The sequence below is a fragment of the Centrocercus urophasianus genome, unplaced genomic scaffold (assembly GCF_019232065.1).
Source record: "Centrocercus urophasianus isolate 14NV4802_14NV808 unplaced genomic scaffold, USGS_Curo_1.0 seq_577, whole genome shotgun sequence".
Taxonomy (NCBI): domain Eukaryota; kingdom Metazoa; phylum Chordata; class Aves; order Galliformes; family Phasianidae; genus Centrocercus; species Centrocercus urophasianus.
The window spans coordinates 1-17,421 of record NW_024885174.1 but is presented as its reverse complement, the minus strand read 5'-3'; the positions used below and the strand labels follow the sequence as shown (position 1 = coordinate 17,421).

At 60.5% G+C, this 17,421-nt stretch overlaps 2 protein-coding genes across 3 annotated transcripts; one reads left to right on the top strand and one right to left on the bottom strand.

Annotated features, from left to right (window-relative positions):
• The first annotated feature begins 25 nt into the window (after window positions 1-25).
• RNF19B (ring finger protein 19B) lies at window positions 26-9,477 on the top strand. Of its 2 annotated transcripts, none has more exons than XM_042836133.1 (9): window positions 26-660; window positions 3,916-4,121; window positions 5,851-5,992; window positions 6,383-6,545; window positions 6,873-6,987; window positions 7,095-7,235; window positions 7,566-7,773; window positions 8,388-8,519; window positions 8,717-9,477. In XM_042836133.1, exons 1-9 carry the CDS (start codon window positions 68-70, stop codon window positions 9,201-9,203), a joined length of 2,187 nt encoding a protein of 728 aa, XP_042692067.1. In that variant the 5' UTR covers window positions 26-67; the 3' UTR covers window positions 9,204-9,477. The 2 variants fall into 2 exon arrangements, with proteins under 2 accessions (XP_042692067.1, XP_042692064.1); XM_042836130.1 differs by having other exon boundaries at window positions 5,848-5,992.
• A 1,064-nt stretch (window positions 9,478-10,541) lies between these two features.
• LOC122169760 (neuron-specific calcium-binding protein hippocalcin) lies at window positions 10,542-11,689 on the bottom strand. Its single transcript, XM_042836129.1, has 3 exons — window positions 11,312-11,689; window positions 10,878-10,983; window positions 10,542-10,639 (listed from the first exon to the last, which is right to left on the bottom strand). The coding sequence occupies exons 1-3, from the start codon at window positions 11,687-11,689 to the stop codon at window positions 10,542-10,544; spliced, it is 582 nt and encodes a 193-aa protein (XP_042692063.1).
• Window positions 11,690-17,421: the final 5,732 nt, after the last annotated feature.

The following is a 17,421-nucleotide window of genomic DNA, read 5'->3' as shown; positions in this document are numbered from 1 at the left end:
CGCCCGGCGCTCCCGAATCGCCCGCGGCTCGTCGATACCGTCGCCTGGCAACCGCCGCCCCGTCGCCATGGGCTCCGAGCGGGACTCCGAATCGCCGCGCTCCTCCTCCATCCACTCGGCCGCCGCCAAGTGCCCGAAGCCCGGCCGCCGCCGCCGCCTCTCCTTCCAGAGCGTCTTCTCCGCCGCCGCCGCCTCCGCCGCTGGCGGCCGCCGCCGTGCTAAAGCCGATCCGCCGCCCGCCGCCCCGCCGCCGCCTCCCGCCGCTCCCCCGGCCCCACCACCCCCTCCGCCGCCCCCTCCGCCGCCGCCCCCCGAGGAGGCTCCGGCGGCGGCGGCGGCGGCGGCGGCGGAGGGGAGCGGCGAAGAGGAGCTGGAGTGCCCGCTGTGCCTGGTGCGGCAGCCGGCCGAGAACGCGCCGCGCCTGCTGTCGTGTCCGCACCGCTCGTGCGGGGCCTGCCTGCGGCAGTACCTGCGGATCGAGATCACCGAGTCCCGCGTCAACATCTGCTGCCCCGAGTGCAGCGAGCGCCTCAACCCCGCCGACATCCGCCGGCTGCTCCGCGACTCCCCGCACCTCGTGGCCAAATACGAGGAGTTCATGCTGCGCCGCTGCCTCGCTGCGGACCCCGACTGCCGCTGGTGCCCGGCGCCCGACTGCGGGTGAGTGCGGGAAGGGGACGCGGCCCCGTGGGGGACCGCTTCTGGGACGGCTCGGGACGGGTCCCCTGTTCCTATAGGGGCTGCTGCTGCGACAGCTCAGGGGGGGGTCCCCCGTCCCTTCCCAACCCGAGGCCCGGCACAGCCTGCAGCAATGGGACCTGCTGCCCTGGTTGGGTGCCGGCTCCCCAGGCAGCTCTGGCCCCGTGCTGTGCTGTCACTAATGCACATTTCTGTTCATGCAGATTGCTGTGGAAAGCCCTCATTGCAGGCTCTCTTTGCATGGCAGGCAGCGGCCCGTGCAGGGGAGCTGATAGGCCTGGGGTACCAATATATCACACCAGGATCTGGCCTTGAGAACTGTGGAAATGCAGACTAGGGGGGACCTCATAGTGGGACTTGGAAGGGGCTTTAGTTGAGCTATCATTTCCTTCATCTAAAAGAAAGCTTGCTTTTTCTGCACAAAGCAGAAGCACAGAATTTCCCCTCCGCGTGTATTGCAGCAGCTATAAGGCATGCTGCACCTTCCTGGGGAGGAAGGAGCTGTAAACGGTCCCTATTTCCCAGCAAGGATGCCTGCATGGCACAGAGCAGTGATGTTGACTCATTATCCGTTGCCCAAGTGAGAAAATATCTGTCTGTCCAGAAGTCAGCCCGCCCAGCCTGGGTGACTGCACTTATCAGTGCACTGCTTTCATTTTCTCTTCTCTTTTCCTTTGAACGAACTCTGCTGGGTTTCTATTTACGCTTAAGGCAAAGCTGCCCGGAAAAGGCCTTTGTTCAGGGAACTCAGAGAAGTGCTGCAAAGTTCAGCCAGGATGCTGTGAGAGGTGCAGCTCCAGGCAGTGTGAACATGAAAGGAAAGTCTGACCTGGCAGCGGGGGATGGAAAGCGTGGTGGGAGGGCTGTGAAGATGTAATCACAGCGTTGTTGTCTTCGCTGTCCCATGCAAACTGGTTAACCTGCCCCAGGTCCCCCGTTGCAGGTCCTCTGAGCAGCACTACACAAGGGCTGTTTCTTCAGAGAGCAGCCAGCAGCTGTGCTGGCATCTGCAGGAAACCCAGGCTCCGGGTGTTTGGTGATGTCGGGGCAGGGCAGGCCGTGCAGGCTGAGCACCAGGGGCTGCCCCTCCTCTCAGTGCTGGAGCAAACCTGGTGCTGTCAGCTCTGTGAAGGGGCCCAGCTGCAGCCTGGCTGTGGGTTGGGGCAGATGGGTGTCACGCAGCTCGACCCGCAAGCCCCTTAGTGAGGGGAGCAGTGCTGGGCATCCTCCTCCAAACCGCTTTGGACGTGGGCTCTCTGCACTCAAACAAAGGCTGCTGGAATCAGCCCTCCGGCAGCAGGAGGAGTTAATCACTCGATCCATTCTCCCCACCCAGCGCCTTCCCTTGTGCTTATGTAGAGTGGGCTATGAATTATTTACTGTGGGCTTTCCCTCCATAGTGGTGGCACTGCACCATGCCCAGCAGGAACGTGGCACACAGCGCTGCTGGGCAGGACGCTGCTGCTGGGAGCTGCACTGTGGGACGGTGGAAGCTGCCAGCCTGGTGCGCGGCGCAGCATCCTGTGCTGCACACCTACTGCAGTCTTTCGTAAACGGAAGAGCTGTGCTGTGCAGGAGGAGGAGGAGTGCCGACACAACACAGCGCGTGTTGCCATGGGAACGCTGGGCAGTGGATGCACCGTCACTCACAATACACATAATTTTCTGTATTTGCAGCGTTTTCACCCCTCCCTGCTACAATCAGCCGGCTGTGGAGAACAACAGAACCTTTAAGCCCGCTGTGCTGTGTGGGCTGAGCAATGTGAATGGGGCTGAGCGTGCTGCGGGGCTCAGGCTTCCCAGGAGCAGAGCGTGGCCGTGGCTGTCTGGGCAGCCCTGGCTGCTGTGGGGTCTCAGAAAGGCACTCGGTGTCAGTTTCCCCTTTCACCTCCATTGGGCTGAGCCAAAAAGCGTCCATTTAACGGAGGGAGGTCAGGTGGGGACGGATGTGTCGGCTGCCGCATCCTGCGTGAGAGCTCCTTTCTCGCTGACCTTGACTTTGGAGCCGTTCTTCCTTTCTCTCATAGAGAAAGCTGTGTAGGTTTCAGGCTTGTGGGCTCGTTCTTGCTGTTTGTTGTTTCAGTTCCAGGAACGAAATGTAAACGTGGAGGATTTCATTTCTCATGGGAGTATGTAGAAAAACCCTAAATCTCTTACGAGGGGTCAACCCAGAGCGTGAAGCTGCTCCACGCACTGTGGGCTGCTCACAGGCAGTGCTGTGTGGTGGTGGCACAGTGAGGGTGCTCAGCGGGATCCTCCCAAAGTCACACAGGGGGGCCCAGGGCCGTCGCCCCGCACCGCCCTCGTCCCACCTCCCCCAGGACGGGCTGATGCAAACCCACCGCCGTGCCTCCAACCCCGCACTCTGCCCAGCAGTGTTTCTTTGGCAATTATTTCGTACCCCAGCATGAAGAAGTTGCTCCAACTCCCACGGGATGTGAATCATTGTGGTATGACACATTTGGCGGTTCTCACGCTGCAGCCTCCGAGAAGAGGCAACACAACTTGAGCTGTACGAGCTCTAAATATAAAACCCTAAATGGGAGTTGTTCTCCTCTGACCACTGACCAAAATGCTGAGGATGGTTGGCACCCTGTGCAGGAAGCCCTCAGCCCATGGGGTGGAGGTCAGCGCCGTGCAGTGTTCTGTGTACCCTTCCTTGAGGAACACTGCGGTGCTGTCAGCAGGGGCTGATGCTCCAGCTCCCTGCCCTCATTCTGTTGGTTTTACACCAGTTTGGGCTTAATCCAGAAGCAGGATCATTAGTGTCTGTGCAGTCCTGTGCAGGACCGTTGTGCCTGGCACAACTTCAGCCCTCCTAACCCCTCCGGCCATGCACCCACCCTCACACCTGGCTGTCCTACAGCTGCTGAGCTGCAGAAGGGAGCATCAGAGCCTGGATCAGCAGAGAGGGCAGGCAGGGTGAGCATCGATCAGGGGAAATCGACAGTGAGAGCTGCCAGTGCTTATCAAGGAGAGAACTCAATATTGCAAACTGTCTGCATAAAGGAAGCTGCCCCAAGTAACCCAATTAGCAGCTCTTAATTTCAGGCCCTGCGGTGCGAGGCACAGGACTGGACAGCAGGAACGTGTCAGAGCACAGGGTGGCGCAGCACCCTGCAGTGAGAGCCCCGCGGCACCCGGGCAGCACCGACGGCCGCAGAGCCGTGCTGGGCAGTGCTGCTGTTCTCTGACTCTCCACATCTTCCTCCCCAGCTATGCTGTTATTGCCTACGGCTGCGCCAGCTGCCCCAAGCTGACCTGTGAGCGGGACGGCTGCCAGACGGAGTTCTGCTACCACTGCAAGCAGATATGGCACCCCAACCAGACGTGCGACATGGCCCGGCAGCAGCGCGCCCAGACGCTCCGCGTGCGCACCAAGCACACGTCAGGGCTCAGCTACGGGCAGGAATCCGGGCCAGGTAGGGCTTCATGGAGCTGGGGTCGGTGTGTGCTGCGAGGTGCAGGTAGGGCTGGGGCTGGGATGTGGTGGAAAGCACAGCAAAGAGAGCAGAGCAGCAAGGTCCTGGGCTGCAGCAAGCGGGGACTTCACTCAAATGCAGCAGCCACAGAAACAAAGGAAAGAAGCTGCTTGCCTTCGGCAGGCCTCAGGGAGGCAGAGATCTCCAAAGAGATCCTCACCTCCACTGCCAACCCTTAAAGGAAGGCTGGGAAGGGCTGCATCCTGGGCCCTTCATCGCTCAGCAGCACTGCATGTACCTGAGCTGCCCTGGGTTGGCCCTGCCTTCCCACCAGGTGCTCCATCACTGCCTCAGGCCGTGACTCAGCATTTCCACTTCAGGGGTACAGCTCAGGGTCTCCAGCTGTGCAGCTGGGAGGCATTGCCCAGAACAAATCTGGTGGGCTGCTATAGAAATCAGGATGCAAAATGGGACAGGAGAGGTGACGTGCTCGGGTCCTTGACGTGCTCGGGTCCTTCCTCCTCAGCTTTCCTCATCCGCCCCAGCAATGCTTGTGGCTGCTTTGATCTTGAATGCTTCTTACTGAGCTAGATGTTGAACAAATAGGTGCTTCTTACAGCTGCGAGTTCCATTTTGCAGAAAATGTAGTATTAATGCCTGTCCATGTTTGGGGAGGCTCCCATGAGGTGTTCATAATGTCAAGCACAGAAAACATGCCAACCCACAGCCTCCAGCACTGCCTGGTGGGGGCTGCTGTGTCCACAGAGCTTGTTAAAAATAGCTGTGGTGACTCTGGGAGTGGGCACTGAGGCCATTTCTCCCCATTCCTCCCTATCTCCAGACACAGCACACTGCAGTGCACGTCGTGTTGGTTCCTGTGCTCAGAGTGGGGCTGCCCAGAGGTGGCTCAGCCCCGTGCTGTGGTTGTAGAGCCCTGATGAGGGACAGTGTGGTTGCTGCGGTACAAAGCAGTGAATGCAAAGCAGTTCCTGAGCTTTTTCACCCTCCTAAAGGAGATCCCAGCCAGGAGGAATTGAGCCACTGAACGGGAGATTCTTTGGTTTTTCCCACCCCATTCCTTCTGATTTGGGTGCAGTGATTAATGAGGTGTGAGCCAGGCTCTCAGCAGCTGGATCTCGTGTTGCTGAGGATTGGAGGCTGCCAATCTGCACCGTAGCACAGACAGCCATTGCATAACCTGACCAGATGGTGCCCAAATGAAGGGGGAGGTGGAGGACCCCCGCCCTGTCAGGGCACCACAGCACCCGGCTCTGCAGCCCCAGCCCCAACGGCTGCTCCCAAATGCCAGGGCAGAGGCCTCCATGCCTTGCTGCCCCAGTTGCTCTGCTGCTTCTGGCCCATGAATCACCTTTGTGAAGCAATTTAATAATGATTCTGACCTACCCTGTTGTCCTGGCTAGCACAGAGCAGGAATGAGTTGTTCCCAGCACTGAAGCATGCCCTGAAACACATCCCATCAAGGCCAGAGAGAGCTTTTACAAGGGCTGTTGCTTCCAAACCTTTCTATCCAAGCAAATCACTTTGGTGGGTGCTGTCTCATCGCTGTTACCTTCTCAGAGTAAAGAAAAACCAAGGGCACAACCAGCTGGTTGTACCATCCCCACCCTCTGTGCTAGCAAAGGTGATCCAAAGCAAAGGCTCCGGGCGTAACAAGGAACCCCCCCGTGCTCACACACCTCCAACCCCATGCCCTCTTCCCCCACAGCAGACGACATCAAGCCGTGCCCGCGCTGCAGTGCCTACATCATCAAGATGAACGACGGGAGCTGCAACCACATGACGTGTGCGGTGTGCGGCTGTGAGTTCTGCTGGCTGTGCATGAAGGAGATCTCCGACCTGCACTACCTCAGGTGCTTTGCTTCCCGTCCTCGCGCCTCTCCAAGAATCCGTTGGCAAAACTCTCTTCTTTCTGACCCAAAGTTTTGGGCTTCCTTCCCACCTTGCGGTAGAGTGGAGGCTCTTCTGCCCCTCCTGATACGATGGCATTTGAGAGCTTTGTGGTGTGCTGGGTTATTAAACTCAGCGTGGCTGAGGTCAGAAGGGACCTTAAAGGCCGTGTCACTGAACACAGTCCTGGTGGTGTGATAATCATCTCGAGGGCCAGATTAATCATAATGGGGGAGAAACCTTTTTTGTGTTGTTCACCTACTCCTTAAGCTCTGGGTTTGTTCCTGTGGAACTTGGCTTAGGGTTTCTCAGGGATTGCTCAAGTTTTAATGTCGTTTCTTCCTCCCATTAAGCCCATCTGGCTGTACATTTTGGGGCAAAAAGCCATGGAGTCGCAAGAAGAAGATTCTCTGGCAGCTGGGCACGCTGATCGGCGCTCCTGTAGGCATTTCCCTCATTGCTGGCATTGCCATTCCTGCTATGGTCATTGGCATCCCTGTCTATGTTGGGAGAAAGGTAAAGGTGGCAAAGCACGCGGTGGGAGCAGAGAGATCCAAGCTCGGGGCATTCTGTGTGCTCCAGGCATCTGAGCAGCAATTGGGCTCACAGGGAGGGTGGGTCTCTTTGTAGAACCCGAATTCAGTTGCATTTTCTAAGCCCTGTCTTATCTCCTGAGCTTTGTATGGGGAGAGGAGGCGGTGGCCGGGGGTTGAATCCCCTTAGATGTCACATTGTGCCCAAACCTTGAGCTGGGAGGAGGAGCCCTCTTGGCACACCCCATGGTGGGGGCTCATAGTGTCTCCCGGTGTCTGCGTTCTCACCCAGTGCCTGTCCTTCCCTCAGATCCACAGCAGGTACGAGGGGAAGAAAACCTCCAAGCACAAGAGGAATTTGGCCATTACTGGAGGGGTCACCTTGTCTGTCATCGCCTCTCCAGTCATCGCTGCTGTCAGCGTTGGTAAGCAGGCACTGCGTGGTTCCCTTCCAGCGTCAGCAGGGCTGAAAGTCCCAACCCAGAGAGTCTGCCCAGCAGAGCTCGGCCTTCAGCTCCTCTTCACCCTGCAGGTATCGGGGTGCCCATCATGCTGGCTTACGTCTACGGCGTCGTGCCCATCTCGCTGTGCCGCGGCGGGGGCTGCGGGGTCAGCACTGCCAATGGGAAGGGCGTGAAGATCGAGTTTGATGAAGACGACGGACCGATCACAGGTAGTGTGATGGGGAGGGCGAAGCAGGACCCTCTCACTGCCTGTTGTGTTGAGGAGAGGGTGGCCTGCATAGCTCCCAGATCTGAACATAAGCTTACTTCAGTTTAGCTAGGAGGAGATAGAATTATAGAATCATAGCGTGGCTTGGAAGGAACCTTAAATATCATCCAGTCCCAACCCCTGCTGTGGGCTGGCTGCCCGTAGCTCAGGCTGCCCAGGGCCCATCCATGGCCTTGGGCACCTCCAGGGATGGGGCACCCACCCTGGGCCAGTGCCTCATTGCCCTCTGAGTGAAGAATTTCCCTGACTCCTCGCTGTCCCTCCCCCACAGTGGCCGACGCCTGGCGAGCCCTGAAGAACCCCAGCATTGGTGAAAGCAGCATCGAGGGGCTGACCAGCGTGCTGAGCACCAGTGGGAGCCCCACAGATGGGCTCAGCGTCATGCAGAGCAACTACAGTGAGACAGCCAGCTTTGCAGCGCTGTCGGGCGGCACGCTGAGCGGCGGCGTGCTCTCAGGAGGCAAGGGGAAATACAGCAGGTGAATGGGGCAGGAGAAGGGGATGGGGTTCCCAGGGCTGTGCTGGCCGAGCAGCTTCATGTAGGGCTCTGCTTTCCAAGTCGGGAGGTTGCACTGCAGTTTTACACCTTGGTTTCCTTCTCAGCTTGGCTGCTGGGTAATTGGAGACGTGTTGATACGGCAGCCAAGACAGAGCCACAGCTCCATGCTGCTTCTGTGGAAAGCTGTTCTTCTCAGGAATTGCATGAGTCATGGATACAAACACTGTTTCAACTTTGACATGGAAAACAAAATGGGCTTACCTAAATGGAGCCAAAAATTGAATGAAACAAGGGGAGCCATTGGTGTCGAACACTGCGATGCCAAGCTGGGCCAGCACTGAGCCTTTTGCTGTCCATAGAACCATAGAGTGGTTTGGGTTGGAGGGGACCTTAACGACCATCCTGCTCCAGCCCCTGCATGGTCTGGGTGGCCCGCAGCAGCTCAGGCTGTGCAGGTCTCCATCCAGCCTGGTCTTGAACACCTCCAGGATGGGGCAACCACATCCTTCATCCACCCCGTGGCACACAGGGACCGTTTGGTGCCCCCTGAGGACCACCTGAGGCATTTCTGAGCAGCCCTCTCCCTTCCCGCAGGCTGGAGGTGCAGGCAGACGTCCAGAAGGAGATTTTCCCCAAGGACTCCGTCAGCCTGGGGGCCATCAGCGACAACGCCAGCACGCGGGCCATGGCCGGTTCCATCATCAGCTCCTACAACCCGCAGGACAGGTGTGTGGCGTGGGCATCCTGGAAATGTCTGCGCTGCGGTGGGTGGTGGGGTGCAGCAGGCTGCTCCCTGGTGGCTGCTGGCTGCGTTGGTGCTGCGCCGGCACAGCAATGGAAGCACAAACCTCCTGCGCTGCGCTGCAGCACCCATGGGTGCCCCGGGCTGCAGCCAAGTCACACAGGGGTGCTTCTTTGTGCAGGGAGTGCAATAACATGGAGATCCAGGTGGACATCGAGGCCAAACCGAGCCACTACCAGCTGGCCAGCGGCAGCAGCACGGAGGACTCACTGCACGTCCACACCCAAATGGCAGAGAATGAGGAAGAGGAGGAGGAGGAGGGAGAGGAGGAGGAGGAAGAGGAGGACGGTGAGCAGGAGCCGACGTGCAAACACCAAAGCTGTGAGCAAAAGGACTGCGTTGCCAGCAAAACCTGGGACATCACCCTGGCACAGCCTGAGAGCATACGGAGCGACCTGGAGAGCTCAGACAGCCAGTCTGACGACGTGCCCGACCTCACCTCGGACGACTGCGGCTCCCCCCGCTCCCGCAGCGCGGCCCCCTGCCCGCAGACCCCCAGCGCCAGAGGTGCTGAGAGCCCAAGTGCCCACCTGAGCCACTGTGCCCATGCCGAGGGCCGCAGGCTGGACGAGATGCTCACGCTGGAGTGCATCGAAGCCCGGGTGTGAGGTGCCCTCCTGCCCAAAACGCGCTGCTGTCATCGCGTCTGCCGGGGCAGGGCTGTGGCTGTGGCTTCTCCTTGCAGCCCCCACCTCGCCTCGGGGAGCTGCTGTTTCTTACGTGACAAAAAACGATAAAGGAAAACATGCCCCCCACCCTCTTTTTGTTTTAATTTATTGGTTCAAGCTCTGTGAGGTGCGTACGAGTGTAAATATGTATGTGTGTCTGTACGTCTGCAACCGTCCTAAGGACTATTTGAATAAAGACTCTGGTTGTCCTTCACCTCGCATCCAGCCCATCCTTCATGCAGACGCACGGCGCAGTCCTCCCCATGGTGCCTTTGGGGGTCTGTAAGCACCGCCACAGACCAGAGGGAAGGGGCACATCTCAGCCTGCAGCATCTCCTCGAGGAAGAGGGGCAGTGGTTTGCGTGCTGGCTGCCCTGCACTGCCTTGTCCCCTCCAGCATGGTGCATCCCCAGGGTGTCCCTGCATTATGCAGCCGCAGTGCCCAGCCCCTCTCCTTCCCAGACCACCATGATCCCAGCAGCAACCAAAGGGTCTTCATCTTCCCCATCACCGGTCTCCTCATCTTCATCACCAGAGCTCCCACCACGGCCCCATGCTCTGCTCTGCAGTGTTCTGCCCTCACCCCACACTACTCCTCTGCTCCCACCTACATTTCTGAGTCGCCATCCCACTCGGTGCCCCCCTGCCGGGTGGGGGGCAGGGTTTGTCCACCCAAAGCTCTCCATCTCCAGGTCTCCTTGCAGCCCTCTCCCACTGGCGCTGGGCTGTGTGAGCTCGCTGATCCCGGACAGCACAGAAACATCTCCAGCCCTGAGTGGGGCACAGGACCCGTCCCCATCCCAGTGCCCACCCCACAGCACAGCGCAGCCATGGAGCAGCACTGAGCACCAGATGCTGCTCGCTGCTGGCCAGGACGTGAGTCCATCATTACTGCCCTGGTACTGCTGCAAGGAAGGTTGGATTCAGAGCTTACAGGAGAGCCTTTTCCCTCTGCTGACTGCACTGACACACACTTTATTTTGCAGGTATTAAAAGACCGAAAGCACAGCCCCTGCCCATGGCCCCACGTACTCTCTGGCTGTGGGGAGGGGGCTGGTGTGGCAGTGTCTGCATGCTGGGGGTGCTGGGGTGGCCGTGAGCAACCGTGGTTCATCCCTTTGGCCGCGTCCCTGCGCCCATCAGAGGAGCAGCAGTGGCTCTGCCATGCTGCCCCGCACTCCTGGTGCTCTCCCCATGGGGACATGGAGGTGGGGATGGCAGGGACGAGTGGTGGTGGCAGGAGGGGGCGGTGGGGGCTGTGGGGACCGTGGGGGGGGCTCAGAGCTGCCCGGCACCGCTGGGGTCACACTGCAGCAGGCGCACGATGGACGGATCGCTCTTGGCACCTTTGATGAACTCCTCCAGGGACAGTTTGCCTGCAGGGAGACACGGCTCAGTGCAGCAGCCGCCACCCCACCCAGGCACACGGGGGCACCTGGGGACACCCCCCACCCACCGGCTGCTCCCCATGTGCGATCAGCACCCCGAGCCCCTCACTGCCAGAGCTCCCCCCGACCGTGCAGCATTTAATCAGTGAGCACACAGCTCCCTCTAAGACCCCCGGATTTAACCATGAGACCTTTCCCTTAATCCTCTCCTTCCCCTCTCATTTACCATCGTTATTAGTATCCATCTGTCGGAAGATTTTTTCCGTTCTTTTCTCCGGAGTCGATTCATCTTCGGGCATATTCATGACGGAGGAGACCATTTTGTAGATGGCCTGAGAAAGGGATGCGGGGATGGGGACAATGCCGATGGGGACAGTGCCCACTGCCACCGACCCGAGGATGGGGACAGAGGGCTCCCCGCACCAGGGCCGGGTCCCAGACCGTGCAGGGATTCAGCTCCCAGCAGAGCCGGGGCAGATGGTGGGCAGCAGCCGTCTCGCAGGAGATGGATGGGAGCTGCTCCCACAGCACCCAGTGAGGTGCCACCAAATCAGCCTCAGCGCTTCCCCTCTGACCCTGCAGCCACCGGGCTGCGTCTGGGCAAGGGGCGTGCGTGGGGATGGCCACCCGGCCCCCAGGACCACCGCGGGCACCGCGTACCTGCACGATCTCCAGCATCTCCTCCCGGCTGATGTAGCCGTTGCCATCCAGGTCGTACATGCTGAAGGCCCACATGAGCTTCTGCTCCAGCTTCCCACGGGAGGTGACGCTCAGCGCAATGATGAACTCTCGGAAGTCGATGGTGCCGTCGCCGTTGGTGTCGAAGGTGCGGAAGACGTGCTCAGCAAACTTGGAGGCGTCGCCGTAGGGGAAGAAGTTGGCGTAGATCTTCTTGAACTCCTCCACGTTGAGGATGCCCGAGGGACAGTCCTTCAGGAAGCCCTTGTACCAGCCCTGCAGCTCCAGGTCGGAGAACTCGGTGTTTTCCCGCAGGTCCTGGAGCATCTCGGGGCGCAGTTTGCTGTTCTGCTTCCCCATGCTGCTGGGCACGCCGACCCCAAGGGAGGAGAGCCTGGCCCTGCGCGGGTCCCTGAGAGCTACAGGAGGGGAGAGGGATGGGGCAGCGCTGCCCTGCAGCCCCCGGGCACCCGCACAGAGATGTGCACCGATGCTGATCCCTCCATGCCGCCGTCCCCCTCTGAGCTGCTGGTGGCAGCCCCAGGGACAACGCAGCGCGGTGCCAGCCCCCCCCCTTTGGGTAATAAGCCCTGATGGGTCATTTGCATAATATACTGGGTGATATATAGGTGGCATCAGGAGGGCACAGCAATGCGGAGGAGGGGATTCGGCCCCGGCGGAGGGCTCTGGGTGCAGATCTGAATGGATCTGGGTCAGCTCCCTCAGGGGGGGTTATTTTTGGTGCCTCCGACCTCTCCATTTGTGTTTGGTGCCTCTGGACGGCTCCAGAGCTCCGGGGAGAGCCAGGAGACACAGTGTCCCCTTTCAGCCACGGCCCCCTCCCTGCACCTGGGTGCCCAGCGGGGACCCCAGTGAGGGGTGGGAGGGGTGGGGGTGTCTGCGGTGCCCAGAGTACCATTGCCCCAACCCCCCAGACCCCAACCCCCCTTCCTTTGAGATGAAAGTGCACAGGATTCCCCATGACAAAGAACCCCATAGGGACTCCCTCCAGAGACTGTGGGACCCACAACCGCTCTCCATCTCCCTCACTGTGGAGCGTTGCAGCTCAGCGTCAGGGCTTTGTGCAGTCTCTGAAAATGGGCACAGCTTGGGGGGGGGGGAAGGAAGGACGGAGGGGACCCCCCGGGAAGGTTGCATCGGGGGCAGGGGGGACCCCAAGGGAAACCCCCCCCTGGGAGGGGGCTGCGGGGACCCCCCGTCCAAGGGATGGTGCCCCCGCGGTGGGAGGCATCGGGGGACCTCCGCAGGAAGGTGCTGCGGGGTACGGGCGGACTGGGAACCCCCCCGGGGCGGGGGCTCTGCAGCCACCGGCAAAGAGGGACGCACCCGCAAGGCTGAGCCTGATGCTGCCCCCGTTCCCCCCATCTCCCCCCGGTTCCCCCCGGTCCCGCCGCCCCCTACCTGCCCGGGAAGAGCCTCCAACGCCGCCGCTGTGCGCCAACGGGGAGCGCCCTCCGGCTGTGCCCGCCGCAGCGCGGGGCTACGGGGCGGCACCGGCACCGGGGGGGGCACGGGGGGGCATGGCGGGCACCGGCTGCAGTCAGCCCCCGCCCGCCCCGGGCTGCCCCACCCGCCGCGAAGCCCCGCACCCCCCCCTCGGGCACTGCCGAACCCACAGCTTCGGGCTGCTCTTGCGAGGGCTGGCACAGCGCTGGACCGGTACTGGGAGCGCTGGGACTCCTGCGAGCCCATCGGTGGCTCAGGTGCCTGCAGCCCCAGGCGGGCGCTTTCATGTGGCCCTGGAGAGGTTTTCAAGGGCACTTTTGTAAAAATCACTCGGCTGTCGCATAGGGTGCGATTCTGCTCCACGGTGGGTGGGATGGGGCTGCAGCAAGAGCACAAACAGCCTCTGTGCACGGCCCTCTCCTTGGGGCACCGCTCTCTCCACCACCCCTCCCAGCTCATCCGCCAACCCCCCCATCCCCTCAGAAGGAGCCGCAGCCCCAGAACCCCACAGCGATGGAGGAATTGGAGGCCATGGGCAGCTCCTATTGCGCATCGCCAGCTCCTGGGCACGGGCTTCTCCATCACCGCCCTGCTGGCCCAAGTGGTGCCCAGCCAGGTGCTTTGGAGTAAAAAGGGGACATTTGGGGTGGGATCCGGGAGGTGGGAACATCTCAGGGGTCACCGCTCAGGCGATGGAGCAAAGCAGCTGCCCCTGCACCAGGAAAAGGCGCCCGCAGAGCCGACTGCTGCCCAGACGGAGCGACATCCCCGCGGGTTTTCCTGCCTTTCTGCACCTCTCCATCAATTGGCAAAGCCTGGGATTGTTCCGAAACACCGCGGGGAGCAGATGGTAAGGGCAGATGGGAGGAAGAGGCACTCTTCTCCGAATTCCACAAATAAATATGCATAAAGTGATTAAATCCACAGCCCTGGCTCCGTTTTGGGAGTTTGAGAAGGGTCCAGGCAGGGAGCTGGGGCTCCATTTCCCTGGATCTGTGAGGGACAGCCCAACCCGTGGCTGGGGACACCTCTACCACCACATGGGGACCTTGCAGGAAGAAGCAATTGCTGATATTAAAAGCAAGATTGGTTTCTTAGTGCTCTTCTCTCCTTTTAAACAGCCGTGAGCACTGAGCTCAAGGGTGCTGTGGGATGGGTCTGGGCTGGTAACACAGAAATGGTGATGAAAGCAGGAGGACATTCAGGAAAGGTGAAAGGAAAGGGCTAAAGGATTGCAAATGGGGCTTTGGTGTGAGCAGCAAGGTGAGGAAGAGGAGGAAATAGTGCTGTGGGGCACAAAGGCTCCCTGTGTGCTGGGTGCTGCTGGCAGCTCCCTGCAGGTGGGGGTGCCTTGTCCCCTCCAATAATCTTCATATCTATTTTAATCCCCCTCTGTATGAGTGACAGAGGGCACAACTGACGCAGGATGATTTGAAAGCATCCCATTTAACTCAAACCCGGCCCTAAAACCACCTAATCCCCCACACTGAAATGGATCACAGGAGGGAGAGGATAATGCGGGGCGCGGGCAGGACCACGCTGTACCATCAAACCCCCTGCAGTGTACCAGGTCCCTGGCTGGGGGTCAACGGCCCATCCCCTGCCCTCTGTACCCCATTCCTCCATCCCCAGCACTCCCTGCTTTTGCCCTGCAGCTCTCAGGCACTGTGGGACGCCGCAGGAACAGAGACGACCACGGGCTGTGCTGCGATGCCGGCCCCTCGCTGGGCAGAGATGTTATGGGATCCCCTTCATCTGCTCCTCCTTCCCTGCCTTGTCCCATTCCCCACGGCCCCTTGCCCTTGGCTCTGCTGACCCCACAGCTCGTCTGTATCCCCTCGCCCCGCTCAGCCCCAGAGGACGCGGTGAAGGTGAGCAGAGCGCAGGGCCGGGGCTGCAGGGATAGCTGAGGATTAAATGCAAATGCCCAGATAATGAGGATCTTTGGTAAAAAGCCCATTTGTATAATTTAAATCTCTAATAGGCTTCCTGGAATACAAAGCCCTTTGTGATGCCCGATCTCATCTGGATCAGGAGCCGCTCGCTCACTAAATCTTGACTTAGAGCCATGGGGATGCAGGGATGTTTCATAACTGAGTGGCTTCATCCCATGTCCCCACGTCCCCATCCCCATGTCCTGGTACTGTCCCAGGGCACTCACCTTGCTGAGGTCGGGGCTCCCAGGGCCGTGTGCCAGTTCCCAAGGGGCACACGTGTGATGGCAGTGGGACACGTGCTCAGGTGTGCTGGGACACAGGGCAGGGCCGTGTTTTGGGGCACCTGGGCACAAGCAGTCCCCCAGATCCCAGTGACAGCAGGGCAGGAATGCATGAGCTCTGGGTTCCTGGCGCTTGGTTTTCCAAGCAGGGGCTGCAGGAGCAGTGGGGGCTCCCGGCTCCACTCTGCCCCCGTTTCTCCACGCCTCGGGGCTCAGTGTTGCAGGCGGTTGGGCTGCACTCAGCGCCAGCTCTGGGGCTGCAGCACACGCCATGGCAGGGCCGGAGGGCTGGGAGGTGCCACTGCCATCCCAGCAGCGTGCAGGGACAGGGGAGGAGGGTGGCGGGGTGAGGGAGAGCACCGAGAGAACGGTGGGCTTGGATTCGTCCTTCAATCCCACAGCCCCTAAAGTCCAGAGGTGTTCAACATCGCCACCAGTGCCACCAGTACCACCAGTATCACCAGTGCCACCAGCGCCACCTCCACGCGTCCCTCGGGCTCCCTCTGGCGGCGCCTCGCCCCGCTCTGGGGCGCCTCGGGAGCTCCGGGTCCTGCGTGGCACCGCCGCAGGGGTTCGGGTGGGGATTTCACGCCCCGCAGCTCGCAGCCGGCGCCCCCCTCGCTGCCCCGCTCCCCCCAGTGAGTAGCAACCGGCGGTCACGTGTGGCGCGGGGCGGGCCCGGTTCGGGTGCCGGCAGGTGGCAGCAGCGGCCCGTGGCGGTGCGCGGCGTGGCCCGGGGGCGCCGCTCCGTCCCTCCGCGATGCGCAGAGCTCTTTACCGGGCAGCATCTCCAGGAGCCGAAGGCTGTCCCGTGCTCGGTATCCCCCGGGACGCGGCACTCCCAGGTGCGCTCACGCCAGACCTGCAGCATCCTGACTGCAGCTCCCCTGCAGCTCCTGCGGTCCCGAGCTGGAGCAGAACAGGGATGGCCGTGGCCTCCCTGGTGTCCGTCTGGGGATGGAGATGGAAGACGAGTGCGTCGTGTGCTTAAATGCTTAATTAGAGCTGCGACTTAATTGCTGCACTGAAGACATGATGAGCGTTGCGTGATTTGAATATTGCAGTGCTGGGACCGGGGGGGCTGAGGAGGCTCCGTGGAAACAGAGCTACAGGCAGCAGAGCCGGAGCACCCCAAAAGCCTCCCCAGGGGTGGGGGAGGAAAGGGGACAAAGGGATGGAAGCAGCGCTGTGCGGTGGCAGTGGAACCCACCAGTGGTGGCAGATGTTGGAAAGAACAAACGTTGTTCTTGTATTTGGAAAGGGAGGAAAGGAAAAAGCAGGGAAAAACAGGGAAAAAACAGGCAACCGTGCAGTCTTCATCTTCTGGAAAAATACCAGAACACATCACAGCCTTCCTGCAGGAGCCTCCTGGTGCTGGGTGAGGGGGAACAGCTGGGGCTCATTGCTGGTATGGGACGGCTCCAGCCCCGGAGGGTCCTTCCTTCGGGGATTGCAGGGAGTCCCTTGGCTGTATTACAGGCAGAGAGTTTGAGTTCAATTGAATGGGTGAAGCAGGGCTGGGAGCAGAGTGTGCCCCTGTGTGCCCCCGGTTGGACTCAGGAGAAGCGCTCCCACCTCCCCCAGCTGTGCCTCACTGCTCCCTGCTGCAGCGGCTCTGTCTGGATCAGCCTCTGCTGGGAGATGTGGGCAACAATCCCTGCACCACGCAGCCGTTGGGGATTTGGGAGTCCCTGCAGAGAAATGAAGGCAGATAAATGCCGGTGCTGGGAGCTGCGATCATCACTTCGTGTCTCAGCAGGCAGCCGGACTCAGCTGCACATGGTGCTGCTTCTGCTCAGCCTCGTGCCTGGCAATGGAGCAATGGAGGCGTTGCTGTGGGGAGCAGGCAGTTGTGGTGGGGAAGATGGGCCCAGTCCCACGCCGGGAGATGAGGAGGGGAAAGCAGAGCAAACCATGTGCAGAGCAGGGACACAGTGCTGCTCGATTTCAGTCTGTCAGGACTGTGCTTGGTGTAACCACGAGCACCACGCAGATGCTCCTGGGAGCCCACCGGCCACGCTGCGCTCACAGCAGTGCAGGAGAGATATCTGTGGCAGGCAGATCCTGGGGGATGCTGCCCGACACACGGCGGGGTCAGACACATTTACGGCTACATCTGAGAGCACACAGGGTTCAGTGAGGCCCAATCGCTGCCGTGCAGCACGGTGGCTGAGCCGATTCCTCCAGCAGATCACCATAAGCCAGAGCGCTGACAGTTTAATTAACCTAAAGGCACAGCTAATTCGAACAGCTCATCTAACGCTCATTACCTCTGAATTCAGAGCCCGGTGACACGCAGGGGCTGCGCGAAGCCCTGATGGTGAGATGTCACCGCTGCCATGCACCCACCGGGGGTCTCACGGGGACGGGCCCCGTCTGCTCCTTCCAGCGGTGGGGAGCGGTCCGG